Source organism: Trichechus manatus, unplaced genomic scaffold, assembly GCF_000243295.1.
Source record: "Trichechus manatus latirostris isolate Lorelei unplaced genomic scaffold, TriManLat1.0 scaffold00036, whole genome shotgun sequence".
NCBI lineage: Eukaryota > Metazoa > Chordata > Mammalia > Sirenia > Trichechidae > Trichechus > Trichechus manatus.
Genome location: NW_004443972.1, coordinates 18078063 through 18093362, shown reverse-complemented (window position 1 = coordinate 18093362; position 15300 = coordinate 18078063). Strand labels below are relative to the sequence as shown.

General features: G+C 36.5%; 1 protein-coding gene across 5 annotated transcripts in view; it reads left to right on the top strand.

Annotated features, from left to right (window-relative positions):
- The window catches only part of IFIH1 (interferon induced with helicase C domain 1), a 106281-nt gene that overhangs the window by 45198 nt on the left and 45783 nt on the right, over positions 1 to 15300 (top strand). For 4 of the 5 annotated variants that reach the window (XM_023730481.1, XM_023730482.1, XM_023730483.1 and 1 more), the window contains 2 exons: positions 3847 to 4015; positions 7708 to 7854. In XM_023730481.1, coding sequence (XP_023586249.1) covers positions 7803 to 7854 — 52 coding nt within the window. In that variant the 5' untranslated portion in view covers positions 3847 to 4015; positions 7708 to 7802. The remainder of the gene's footprint in view (positions 1 to 3846; positions 4016 to 7707; positions 7855 to 15300) is intronic. The other variant, XM_023730480.1, reaches the window with a different exon arrangement.

Below are 15300 nucleotides of genomic sequence, written 5' to 3'. Positions count from 1 at the left end.
CTGTTCCTCAAAATGTTTGATTGTATTCAGGAGACTTCTTAGCTTTGTTTAGTCCAGTTGTGCTGACTTCGCCTGTAGTGTGTGCTGTCCTTCCCTTCACCTAAGATAATTCTTACCTACTATCTAGTAGGTAAATAATCCTCACTCTCCCTCGTTACCCTCGTAACCATCAAAGAGTGTTTTCTTCTGTGTTTAAACCTTTTCTTGAGTTCTTATAATAGTAGTCTTATATAATATTTGTCCTTCTGTGACTGACTACATTCACTCAGCATAATGAGTTCTAGCTTCCTCCATGTCATAAGATGTTTCATGTATTCATCATTGTTCTTTATCATTGTATAGTATTCCATTGTGTGGATATACCATAATTTGTTTATCCATTCGTCTGTTGATGTGCACTTAGATTGTTTCCATCTTTTTGCTATTGTGACAGTGCTTCAGTGAACATGGGTGTGCATATGTCTATTCGTGTGACAGCTCTTATTTCTCTCGGATATATTCCATGGAGCAGGATAGCTGGATCTTATGGTACTTCTATTTCTAGCTTTTAAGGAAGTGCCAAATTGATTTCCAAAGTAGTTGTACCAGAAAATCAGAAGCTTGATAAAGCTGCTATAATTGCAAAATATTGTATGTCTTTCCACATTTAGATAATTAAAATACTTTTAAAAAAATAATGGTATCATGAGCTTCAAATGCCTGGACTCAGTAAGGACAAAGAAATTTGCCAAATGTAATTCCACTGTAAAAGTCAACCTAACAGATTAATGGTTGAAGAAAATTTAATGGATATATTATGCTTAAATTTTAATAAAAGTATTCATGACAATGGTTCACTCATTCCTTTTAGAGAAACTCTTTGATTAGCTTCTATCAGAAAGGATTTAAAACGGATTAAAGGACACAGTAGTAAAAAAATGGGAATGATTGAGTTAAAAAAAAGTGCTGAAACTAGTCTTATTTAATATCTTTAGAGTAATGAAGTTAGAGAAATAGGTAGGAAATGAGGAAGAATCTGCTTAGAAAATGCTGTAGGGGAGATGGACTGAAATCACCTCAGTTTTATTAAGTTCAAATAGACATTTTAACAACTTCTTACCAGAAAATCAGTGTCAAATTGGAAACAGCTATTAGCTATAATTATCACTCAGAAGAGCGGTATGCAGGCTTTGAAGCCAGTTGCCTAGGATCAAATTTACCTTTGCAACTTACTAGCGTTGTGGCCTTAGGGAGGTAAATGAACTTCTCTGTGCCTCAGATTTCTGAGCTGTAAAATGAGTAAATGTTGGTACCCCTTCAGGATTGCTGGGAGTATATAAAGAGTTAATATATGCCAGATCCTTAAAAAAAAAAAAAATTTCCTGTCGAGTCATCTCCAACTCATGACAACCCCATGTGTGTCAGAGTAGAACTGTGCTCCATAGGGTTTTCAGTGGCTGAGTCTTTAGAACTAGATCACCAGGCCTTTTTTCCAAGGCAACTCTGGGTGCGCTTGAACGTCCAACCTTTCTGTTAGTGGCCAAGCACATTAACCATTTGTATCACCCAGAAGACTCCACAGAGCCTTTAGAAAAGCGTTATTAACAGTAGCTAATAAGATGAAAGTGTCCTTTGAGTAGAGATCATGCTGTGCATTCTTCTGTACTTAGTATCAGGTGGTAAAATGTTTGTAAACGTACTGTTCACGGTCATTCATAATAATAGCTAACACTAAATTTGTGCCTTACATTGTTTCAAAATGCAAACAAGTTCCTGACATTTAAGGGTATATGTATCATTGGGAAATGCAAATCAAAACTACAATGAGATATCACTTCACAACCACTAAGATAGCTACAACAAAACAAAAACAAAATGTTGGTAAGAATGTGGAGAAATTGGAATCCTCATACATTGTTGGTCGGAATGTAAAATTATTCAGCCCCTATGGAAAACAGTTTGGCTGTTCTTCAAAAAATTAAACATAGAATTACCATATGACTCAGAAATCCTACTCCTAGGTATATGCCTCAAAGAATCGAAAACAGGTACTCAAACAAATACAAGTACACGTGTACATAGCAGCACTATTCACACTAGGCAGAAAGTGGAAACAACTAACTGTCCATCAGTGGATGGCTGGATAAATAAATGGTGGTATATACATACAAAGGAATATTATCCGGCTGTAAAAATGAATGACGTATTGATACATGCCACATTGTGGATGAACCTCAAAAACATTAGTTTAGGTAAAGTCAGTCACAAAAGGTTACATATTGTATGATTCTGTTCATGTGAAATATACAGAATAATTAAATCCATAGAGACAGGAAGCAGATTGGTGGTTGCCAGGATATGGAAAGAAGAGGGAATGGGGAATAACTGCTTAATGGGATTCCTTTTGGGGTGATAAAAATGTTTTGGAACTAGATAGAGATGGTGGTTGTACAATGTTGTGATGTACTGAATGCCTCTGAATTGTTCACTTTAAAATGGTTACTTTTATGTTATGTGAATTTTACCTCAATAAAATTTAAAAAAAGGAACCCTGGTGGTTAAATTAAGCATTTTGCTGCTAACCAAAAGGTTGGCTGTTGGAACCCACCAGCTGCTCCGTGGGAGAAAAGACCTGGCAACCTGTTCCCGTAAAGATTACAGCCTAGGAAACCCTATGGGGCAATTCTACTGTGTCATATTTGGTTGCTATGAGCCAGAATTGATTTGACACAAGAACAACAACAAAATAATAAAAGTTATAGAATATATTTCTAGGAATAGAAAATAGGTAAATTTTGTAGGAAAAAATTAATCTAGATTGACTAACTCAAATTACACATAGAAGATAGGCAAATAGTTGAGAAGAAGTTTTGCAAATATCTAAGTCAATGTTTCTCATCCAGGCTACTGATTAGAATTCCATGAGATCTTTATTGCTGCATTAGGAATTAGGGAGATATGCTGTGATAATGACGATCCACATTAAAAAGGAATTGTAGATTAATCTAAAAGAGAAATTAAATGAAGGCCAAAGACTCTAATAAATGGAAGTAGACATAAATCCACTTTATACTTTAAAAAAGGAATAGATATGGAAATAAATGTGTCTTGTAATAATAAATAAGCAGAAATCCAAGAAAAATTATTGTAGCAATAATAAACAGTGCAGATGTTAAATAGGCAGGAATATAAATCTGTGGTAGTAATTACTTACTTCATAATGGTAATAGTGAAGCAAGAGGCATTGAATAAGAAGTATTCAACTTCCCATTTATAGACTCTATGGGTTGAAAGGAAAAATACAAGCCCTAGATATATAGAATTCTGTCCCTAGGTGGCGCAAATGGTTAAGCGCTTACCTATTAGCCTGGTGATCAAGGTCACAACTTTGAAAACCCTGTGGAATGCATTTCGACTCTGCAGCACATGGGGTCACCATGAGTTGGAATCAACTCATCAGCAGCTGGTTTGGTTTTTTTGTTTGTTTGTTTTGGGGGGGTTTAATACACAGAAAGAAATTGGTACAGACAGACATACCATGGCTATAGATACTTTCTCTTGCACCCATTATTCAGAACAGCTAAGGTAAAACATTTATTTCCTAAGTGTCAGGCTTGAGTATCTCATTGGCTTAAAAAAAAATGGAAAAATGGCATACATTTACAAGGGTGCTTGCTCCGGAGAATCCTCCCCCTTGCTCCCCAGAATCCAGGATTACTACAATAGCACTGCTGTTTTCTTTAGTGTTTTAATCTAAGCGTTTGTTTATACTTATACTAATTGCTCAGTTTTTCTAAGAGCAGCTCCTGTTTAAATTTATTCAGAAGATATTTTATCTTCTTTAATTCTATTTTTCTCTTAAAACAGATTTCTGCTGCAGAAAACCATGGAAATGAATCAGGCGTAAGGGAGCTGCTGAAAAGGATTGTGCAGAAAGACAACTGGTTTTCTACATTTCTGACAGTTCTAAATCAAACAGGAAACAACATCCTTTTTCAAGAGTTAACAGGTGCCAGTTGCTTTGAAAGCAATGCAGGTATTTTTAATTTTACTGAGGAAGATTTTGTGCATTCTGCCTAGTGATTGAGAGTTTAACGAAGCCTGTAGACACAATGCCAAGCATTGGGATATTTAGAATCAGAATTCTAAAACTGGAGGGATTTGAGATATCTATTTCAACCCCTTTGCCAATGAGGAAACTGATGCCTGGGAAAAGATTGACTTTCCAAACACCACAAAACCCAGCAAGCTGGGCTAGAATGTTGGTGTGCATTCCTAGTCCAGTGCTCTTTCCATTTTATTTGGAAAACAAGGTAATTGCCTGAAATTTTTATCAAGATATTTTGAACATTTGAACATTGAGTATGCATAAATAAATTGAACTAAAATATTTTAGTAGTTATTACAGTTCTGCTGCATATTCTTCTGAGAATTTATATGAATTTTTAAGGAATTTATTAAACATTTTATAAAAGATCTGTAATTGCCAGCATCGGTATTATTTATTGTGAGCTTAAAAATTATTTAATAATAGTAACATCTTACAGCCCCTTTACATGTATGATCAGTAAATTTCATGTGAAATTGCCATCTTATTTTTCTTTTCGTAGCATGTGTCATATATTTTTGAGACTATTATATGTAAGACAAAAATTAATTGGTAATAAATGATTTAAATGAATTATAATCATCATAAGGTTACTTTACTTAATTCCATTCAGTCAGTCATTCAGCTAACATTTACTGAGTGCCTATTAGGTGACAGACACTGTTCTAGGTGCTAGGGATATAGGGTCAAACAAGACATACAAGTTCCTGCTCACATAGAAGACACTGTTTCTAAAATAAAAACAATAGTCAGGAGCGCTATAAAAGAAAATTAATCTGAGTAATGAAGTAGAGTTACTGAATTACTAGTGTAAACTGCTTGTTATGCCTTTTTATGTTACATTTATGAAGTGTCTTTATTTTTGTCTAGAAGTTTGAAATACACATATATACATGTATAAAAGGAGCCTGGGTGGTGCAAGCAGCTTGTAATTGGCTGCTGACCCAAAGATTAGCAGTTGGAACCCACCCAGAGGCTCCATGGAAGAAAAGGCCTGTTGAAGATTACAGCCAAGAAAACCCTATGGAGTGGTTCTACTCTGTAACACATGGGGTCACCATGAATCAGAATCTACTCAATGGCAGTGGGTTGGTTGGTTTGTTTTTTGGTGTGTATGTATGTGCACACACATTTATATAAAGAAAAAGAAAACAGAGAGACAGAGATGAAGTCAAATATTTTTATTATGAGTTACCTAAAAACTCTAATGAATTATAAAATGGCATTGATGAAACTGTGTGCAAATGAATCCCGGTGAGTGAAGTATAATCAGGATGGTTGGGCGAGGTCCTTTTTTTCCACCTCAGAACAAATGCTGTGTGATGCCATATATTTGAGAGCCCCACAAAGTTACATGCTCAAGAGGCCTTGCACCTCTCCCTTCTCTCTGGAATTATTCAAAGAATTGGGAAGCTTAGTTAGAGGGGATCAATCTAGCTTTCCAGTATCAGGCAATATCATGATCTGTCCACTGGCAAAGATTTCTGCTGCCATTGCTTCTGTTTCCGTTGTGAAGTGTAACTGTATAAAAGTCCTTCTCAATTGGAGGTATTTTTCTGTTAGGTCTTGATGGCCAGAACAAAGTTAGCTGTGGTTATTGTAGAGGTTAGGGTCCAAGCTCTGGGTCCAGGCTGTCATTCATTGAATCCTGGACACTTCACTTACCTGGACACGTGACCTTTTTTTGGCCAGGTACTTAACCGTCTCCATGCCTCAGTTTCCTCTTCTGTGAAATGGGGGTCTCCATGAGTTGGAATCAACCGATGGCAAGTAACAACAAAAAACAAGGGTTATTTTGAGGATTGTTGTTGTTGTGTGTGCTGTCGAGTCTATTCCAACTCATAGTGACACTTTAGGGCAGGGTAGAACTGCCACATAGGGTTTTCTAGGCTGTAATCTTTATGGGAACAGATCACCAAGTCTTTTCTCCCAAGAGCTGCTGGTGGGTTCAAACCGCTGACCTTTAGGTCAGCAGTTGGACACCTAACCATTGTAGCACCAGGGCTCCTTTTTGAGGATTAAATGATTTAATATATGTAAAGGTCCCTAGGTGGCACAAACAGTTTGCACTCGACTGCTAACCTAAAGGTTGTTGGTCTGAACCCATGCAGTGACCCCATGGGAAAAAAAAGGCCTGGCAACCTGTTTCCACTAAGATTTCAGCCAAGAAAACCCAATGGAGCTGTTCTCTGTAATATGGAGTTGCCATGAGTCGGAATTGGCTTGACAGCATCTAACAACAATAACATATATAGGGCTTATGTGTTGAGCACAAAATAAGTTGGCTATTATAATTATAAACCCCAGACATTCTTAATATCTATCTCCAAACAATGTCAAGGTGGCTTCTTGTCCAAGGTCGAAGCAGTTTTCTTAAGGAAATTCTCCATACACAGTTGGACACATTTTTCCCTTATTGTTTAGGGTAGGCTAATCTCAAATTGTAGCCCTGGAGGTGCAGGAGTTAAGAGCTACGGCTGCTAAACAAAAGGTCGGCAGTTCAAATCTACCAGCTGCTGCTTGGAAACCCTGTGAGGCAGTTGTGCTCTGTCCTGTAAGGTCGTTATAAGTTGGAATTGACTTGATGGCAACACGTTTGTTTTGGGTTTTTTTAATCCCGAATGATAAACTTTAAGAGATTTTCTTTATGCCATCGGTCTTCTCTTATAGATTGTACTTTCAGAAGGATAGAAACTCTTGTTTTTCTTTGAATCCCGCGTGGGCCTTAATAAAACATTCACATTTTGGTTGAAGGAAGAAAGGGCAGAAGGGAGGGATGGACTGAAGGAGAAAGGAAGAATACAGAATATTTCACTGAATTAAAAAAAAATCCCCAGGAATTCAGAATACATGAATTTAGGCTGACATTAAAGCAGATGTATATCTTGTGTAGAACACACAGTGAGGAAACAAAATGGCAAGAGCACAAGCTAAAGAAAAAAGCCACCAAATTTGCATTTCCCTTAATTCAGCCTTAAATGTAACTTTGTATTACTGAATAAGTGAATTGCTCCCTAACAGGTGATGGTCAGATAGGAAAACATCTCACTTTTCTTGTGATTAGCACAATACTATATTGTCTTTTTAGATAAAATCCAATCATTACAAGTAATTACAATTCACTGTGTCCATATTAAAAATAAAATTACTGTGTCATGTCAAAAACCATGTTCTGAGCCTTTCAAAATGTCAAAATATTGAAGTATATTCAGGTAAATCTCTATTAGGCACCCCCATTTTAATTTCAAAATAATAATTGTTGTTTTTAGGGTGCCACCCAGTCATTTTCGACTCATAGGGACCCCATACGACAGAGTAAAACTGCCCCTTATGGTTTTCTTGACTGTACTCTTTATGGAAGCAGATCACCAGGTCTTTCTCCCAAATAACGATAACAGCTATTTATATTGTATAAAAGCTTTTAGTATATTCAGGTACTTCAAAGGTAATTTCAAAGAGTTTAAGTATATTCAGGTAAACCTCTGTTAGGAACCCCCATTTTGCTTCCAGGATAACAATAACAGTTATGTGTACCGTGTGTGTGTGTGTGTGTGTGTGTATATATATATATATAAACTTACATTCTACTATTATTCACATTCTCACACTTTTATTCACAGAGATTGAGAATTTATCACAAAGAGATGGTCCTGAACCTGAAGAGCCACTTCTTTCTGCCACAGATCAGCCAAGTTCAGAGAAAGAGAGCTGGGACATGGAGAATAATTCATCAGAATCATCTTTTGCAGATTCTTCTGTAGTTTCAGGTACTTGAAGCACGTGTAATTGTGAACATTTTACATACACTGATTATTATTTCCAGAAAAATCAGTTGGTGCACTGGTGACATCATGATCTGTCGAACAGAGGGAAACAATTTGGACTTCGGGGTCTTGTGAGCATTTTTATTAAAATAATATTTTAGAGGCAAATAAATTAAAATAATTTCTCTTTTGTGGTCACAAAGTGTTTCAGACTAGTACAGCATTAACCCTAACCCATTGTCATCAAGTCGATTCCGACTCACAGCAACCCTGTAAGACAGAGTAGAATGGCTCCATAGGGTTTCTAAGGAGCGGCTGGTGGAGTCGAACTGCCGACCTTTTGGTTAGCAGCTGAGCTCTTAACCGCTGTGCCACCAGGGCTCCAGTATAGCATTAGTATGTTGTAAATATGAGCACATTTGGTTCTATTTTACTTTACACGTAAAATAGAATGTGATAATAATATAATATCAGAAGTGCGTCTTATGTTTCATGATTTACAAATACTTTCAAATACATTAACTAGTTTGATTCACCTAAAGCCCTGAGGATTAAATAGGGCAGTTACCTTTTTCCCTATTTTGCAGCCTGCAGCATCTCAGAGAAGTTCAGAGGAGTTACAGAGGCCAAGATTAAGACCCTAAAAGGGAAGATGAACTCTAAACTAGGTTTGGCTTGAGTTGGAGTAACTGATCAGTGTGAGAATTAGATACCACCATGTCCAGCTTTTTGACACTGAAACGGCCCTGAAAGACTCAAAGTAATTTAATTATTTACCCTCTCTAATTTGCTCATGATTATGTAGGAGAATCCTGCCCTTCCCCTACTTCTTCCCAAAAGGGCCACATTCTATTTTCACGAGAAATAGTTGCTTAGAGTTGGTGCTGTGCTGGTAAATGTTTAACGGCTGTCTCTCTGGGGTAAGGGAAGCAGTCCTGATTTGTAGCGTTTGCCAATCTCCATAGTGTAAACACTCCCACTAAGGACAATTTCAAGCCTCCAACGTGACGTCACTGAACACAGAGTTGGAAAGAGATGCACAGTGGCACACTGTTACATAGCATTTCCACTGTACAGATGTAATAGATATAAATAACCTCATGAGCATAAATAATAGTAAAATGATTAAGAAGTGATGAGTTTCAAGGATTTATTACCTTTGTTTTTAATTGTAAGTTTGCATAATTTAATTTTTAATAATGGCTGTGTTTTACAGCTGTCTCATGAAATTACTAAAAGTTTAACAATTGGCTCTTGTGAGTCAGTGTAAACTGACTGTAGCTCACCACTGCAAAGTCTTAATGTTTTCTACTTAGAAAAATCATAAATCTTTACTGCAGAAAATTTGGAAAACAGAGAAACACAAATAAACAAGGCACCCATATTTCCACAGTATGTGAGTGTTTATGTGTGTATTCCTGTTTATATCTGAGTATTTGCTTTTCCAATCTTTTTTACATACCTGAATATGTATATATAATGACATTTCTCTTGTGTTCATTAGATATTCTTCTACAGCATGGTTTTTAGTGGGTGAATAACGTTCCCACCATTTGGATGCGTTATACTTAATTAACCAACCTTATATTGTTGAACGCTTAGGATGTTTCCAAATCTCCACTATCATGAATAATGCCAAGATAACTCTTCAGATGTATGTCTCAGTTTATTTCTTAAAAACATAGTCACATAATAGCAATTCTGGGTCAAATGATTTATACAATTTTAAGACATTTGATACTTAATGTCAAATTTTCCTCCAGAAACGTGTGCCAATTTACATGTTCTCCAACAGTGTAGAAGAGTGCCCATTTCCTTGAATTCTCCTCCACAAGAGTGAATAATATCATTCTTTTCAATCTTTGCCCATTTTATTATTATTAAAAATGGTATTTTACTTGAATTTGAATTTTCTGATTTCTAATGAAAAACATTTATTAGGTATAGTGAAATATATAAACAGGTTCATTTTCTTCTTGTGGTTAACTGCCTATCCATTTTTCTATTGGAGTATTTATTTTCTTTTTGCTGATTAATAGGAACTATCTAAATATATGTCAAAGGATTGATATCCTGTGGAGTCCTGGGTAGTGCAGTGGTTAAGAGTTTGGCTGCTAAGCAAAAGGTCAGCAGTTCTAATCCACCAGCCGCTCCTTAAAAGCCTTCTGGGGCAGTTCTGCTCTGTCCTTTAGGGTCACTATGAGTCGGAATCTACTAGATGGCATCGAGTTAGGTTTTTTGGTTTTGTTTATGGAGTTTGTTTTTTAATGCAATGTTCTGCAGCTTTAATGTGCATCAGAATCACCTGGAGGAGGAGGTCTTACTGAAATGCAGATTTTGATTCAAGAGATCCTGGGTAGGGCCTGAGATTCTGCATTTCTAAGCTTCCAGATGTTGCTGATGCTGCTGGTCCTGGAATACACTTTGAGTATCGAGGTTTTAATAGATAAAATAGCAAAGTTTTAAACCTTGAATTCTAGAAGATTTTTTTTTTTTTTTTAATTTGAGCAGCTTTGCTTTCCTTCAGAAATCATGATTCTTTAGGAATGCCAAAATTCCCTCTCTGGTTGTGGAGTTTTCACGTTTTAATAAGCTTCCTTGGTAGGTTACCTGACATCTCTGTGCATTACTAGCATTTTCTAAATTAATACTAAAAAGAATTGAAGACTGGTCCGAGGCTGGGTGGTGGTCTGTTCCTACATCTCAAATGAGTATTTTTCATCAAAGATTGACAGCCTGTAGTTTATCTTTATTTTTTTTTTACTACTTATAATTAAGCTTAAAGATTCATCTTGTGAAAAAAAAATCTGGATCTTAATAATACCTTATGGGACAGAAAAGAGTATTCCCCCCTCCCCGCCTTCCCGGGTTCCCTCTCTTACCCTGCTCTTTCTAACCTCCCTCTCTCCCTTTCTTTCATTTAATAAATATTTACCAAGCTCCTCTCATGAGCCAGGCATTGCATTCAGTGCTGTGGATAAAGTGAGGAACATAACAGATATGGCTTCTGTCCCTAAGGAGCTTTCAGCTGATGGTAGCGTCAGCCAAACTGTAGTCACTGTACAGCTGCACTCCCTGTAAGTGCTATGAAAGAAAAGTACAGAGCATTAAAATATACAATAGTACCAGAACGAGTAAGAGTACAGTAATCTGTACAGTAATCTAAGGACCCCTCCAAATTCACAAAGCCTTTTAGTCTGTAGGATCCTCGTGATGTCTGGACTTGTCATGTGGATTTGGCAATAGGTTGGTCCAATCCATTCTAACCCTTTCCAGAGCAGTAACAAGAACAATTTATTTCAGAAAATGTAGTGCCTTTGCTTTAGGTCTTAGACACCTCTGTTGATAAATGCTGTGAATTATTCTAAGCGTCTGTTCATATTCTTGTTGCTCATCAAACTAAGACTTACTGATACAAATATCTTTTAAAGTACATTGGCCCAACGAAGTTGTTGGAGTTCTTTTGATTGAATTTTTTGTTGCAAAATTTACTATAGAGAGACTTGGCCTACATAGGGATTTTTTGACAAAATTAATAATAAAACAAACATAAAGTGCTCTATACTCTCTAATATGCATTTTTTTTGTTTTGTGTATCTTACTGATGTTGATATTGTATAGTCTTTATTTTTAATTCTAATATAATGGGTTAAGATTTCAGATACATTTACCAAACTAGCATTTAAAGAAACTTGTTATTTAAGCTTCACGCATTCTGTAAGTATGGATTTTTATCTGCAGAAAGAAGGAAAAAAAAAGAGTGAAACTCCGATTATTTCTAATTTTAGATTAAGACCTTTTTAATGTTTATTTCTGAACCTGTTTCTAAAATCATTTTTTTCAGTGCATAGTAATCTTGGTGCATACAAATATTACTTATTTATAGTTTTAATGTAAAGATTCTTAACTCATTGTTTTCTGAGCCCTTCTTACTCCTTGATGAGTAGTATACACTACCATTAGTAGCAGTGACTTACCCTGGCAACAGCTTTTAATTACATCTCTCCTTCAACCCAGGGGTAATGTATCAGAATCTCCTAGTGAATGGTTCTGGAGAGTGATTTCACCATGCCCACTTTGCTTGGGGGCTGGCATTTCTTCTTCCTGCCTCCTCCTCCCATTATTAACAATCAGTTGCTTCCCAGTAAAAATGCAGTTAATGTATACAGTTCTTAGATACAGCAAAACTTTGTTTTATTTACCTGTTTCCAAATGAACACAGGTAATTTCTAAAAGATATTTGAACAATTCTCAAAACTATTAATAAGACTTTAATGCTAGATGTTATCATTCTGTTTCTGAAATCACTGGTCATCTTAGCACAAGAAGATATTGGAAAACTTAGATGTTTCTCTAAACCACACTTCTGTGGAAAACATCAGAGGCATGCAAAACCCACGTTCATTTTCTTCTATTAAAAATATTCTAATTATAGCAAATCAACAACTGTCTGGATTATTTAAATATATAAGCTTACAGTAAAATTAGTTCTACAGTCATTTTTAACTGCCTTCTATTGTTACTTTGTCAAAATGAGTAAGTAGTTATTTTTTCTGGACCTTTATATTGTACTACTTGGGGTCGGCGTGAGTTAAAATCAACTCAACAGCAACCAGCAACAACAAATTTTAGAACTTAATGTTCTGTAATAAAATGAAATCAAACAAAATGAGATTTAAAACTAAATAAAATGTATTGCATTTGGAAAAGAGTTATTTTTGTATATAGTTGAGCTGAAAATCCCTCAAATTTATCTTTCTATGCTGCATCTCCCTGTTTAGACTGAACTAGAAAGTGCAAATACCTCAGGTTGGCCAGCAGAGGGCGCCTTGACATTTAGAAGGAGAATGAAATTCCACTGTTCCCGTGTGGAAGATGATAATGTAACAGTGTAGAGTGCCATACGTGATTATACAGTGCGCATGACTGTAAATACATGTGTATATTTTGATTTATATGTTCCTTCACGTGAAGATTTTAAAATTCCACCGCAGCTAATGAGCTTACCAACCTGCCTGTTTTCAGACTTTAATACCTTCTTTTTCGTATTTCCCCATATGTTCCACTCCTTAGGTTTATCCGGTGACATTATGCTTTGGAATATATTGTGGATATATTTTGCATAGATCATGTTCTGTAGGAGGGGTTTAAAAATTGACCTTTATAAAACAGCCTCCTTCTCCCTGGCCCAATCTGTTATAGCACTTTTTTTGTTGTTGTTTTGTTTTGCCTTTTTATAGACCAAAGTCCAATCTTAAATTTGGTCTATACTAATTTCTGTATAAAATTTATCCTTACACTTGAATACCAAAATAATGCTCTATATTACTTACCTCTAGAAACGTAGAGATTTCTAGAATCTTTAGAAGTAAATGCAATAGCCTTTGAAAGCTTAGTGGGGAAGATAATTGATACAGTAGTATACAGTAATATTGTATCAGAATCACCCATACTATTTCAGGATTGATTTGAATTGAGACAGTTACCTTTTCTACTTTTCTGAATTTAGTTGCCATTCACTACTGAGAACTAGCAGTACTAGTGAGGCAATCCAAAAGGCAGATATTATTTTGAGTCAAGAAAGAGAGACTGATATTGGTGTTTGTTAAAGGATAATGTAGGAGGTTTCTGTTTTATTTGAAAACTACCGTGAGCCATGAGGGTCAGTTATAGGACTTACAATTGCGTAATAGTTCCAGGAGGGTTACCTTTCATATCTCAGGAATGAGGACTTACATATTTTGACAGAAAGAAATCTCTCTAGCATACAGCTTGCACATGCTCAATTTATTTTCATGACATCCTTTTATGGCTACATACCTAAAGCTTTTTTAGAAGAGTTGTAACAAAAGGTGATGATTTTAATTTTAACTTGATTGTAAGACCCTGCCCTTTCTCTGTTTTGGAGTGTGGATGAAGAGTCAAGTGACCAGAAGCCAGAGTAGTATGAAGAAGGAAATGAATTCACCAGGTTGTACCATTGAGGAGACCAAGCTCTGAGGCATTGCCCTTACCCTCAAAGGATTTATAATCTAGTGCATAAAGCAGGTTACATACCCCAATGAGAAACAGTAATCTATTCATAGCAAAAAAAGGACACAAGAACAACATATTAAAGGGGGAGGAAGGAAGACTTGTGAGAGTAGGAAGACTGATCAGAGACAGCTTACCAAAGGGGGAATTTAAGACATTTCATCTGAGCCTCAAGTGTCCTGTGCTGCATTTGGAAAGAGAAATGGCAGGCAGCATTCCAGGTTGCAAGAACATCATGTGCAAAAGCTCAGGTGTAGGAAAGTTAAAAATGTGTTTAACTAGAGGGGAGCATTTGTGGAGAAGGTTGGTGGAAAATAAGGCTTGTAATATCGATGAGAGGTAACAAATTTCTTTAAGTACAGTTTCAACTACTGCTTTTCCTAAGGCAAAAAATAAAAAGTTTATCACTCATTGTTTGGATAATTGCAAAATACCAACACAGTGCATGTGTGATCAACTCAGATTATGTTTGTAGGAAAGTCCTAGGTGGAACGTCTCCAGTGGGTACTGGAGCCAGCTCACATCAGCTTGCAAGAGCTTGAGTGCACACTTGTTTTTCCAACTGTGCTTGGTGACATCATGCTGGTAGTTTGAAATCAGCCATGATGAGAATATTCACATCGTTGAAATTGATGAGTGCTTATAAATCGGAGTTTTTTTCCCCCCTAAAGAACTGGTTGTTAAGCATTTACAAGGACACCCTTAAATGTATCTCTCCACTATTTTCCTCACATCTGCTCAAGTCTACTTAACTCACACACACCTTAAAGGGTGTTTACCAGACAGAGATTTCCAACTCATCTTCTTCCATCTTGCAATCCTTAAACCTCATTCCTGCCAAGACTTGCTTCCCATGTGGTCATCTGGCTCGTACTCCTAACTTGACTTCACTGGAGGTCTTCCCACCTCTGTGACTGACTGGCAACGAATGAATGGGTCATTCTCACAACCGTGGATGGGTTATTCTCAGAACCCTGTACTTCAATAACTATGTTTCTATGTTGAGACCCAGTTCAACAGGTTAAGGAACATGGATGATACAATTTAAGCCAGCATCATTGCACACAGTTCAAATTTAATTCTGGCTGAAACATTTCCTCAGTATTTGTCCTATAAACAAAAGAAGAGGTGCTCCCTGGATAACCGTGTGGGCCTGTGGCGCCAGGAGAGGGATTTTTCTCTTTGGGGAACTCATTCCCTAGAAGCTTGGATCCAGGAGAGAATGTGCAAGGTGGGTGTAGGTGGCTTCTCTCCATTCTGCAGGAACACATGTTCCCTGGCACAGAGAGCAAAATCTGACAGACCAAAATGTGAGTGTGTATGCGCATGTGTGTGCCTGTGTAGATCCATATACATAGAGCTGGAAATAAAAGTGATCTATTTCCTCTCAAAAAAGATGGAGAATAAGTCATTTCA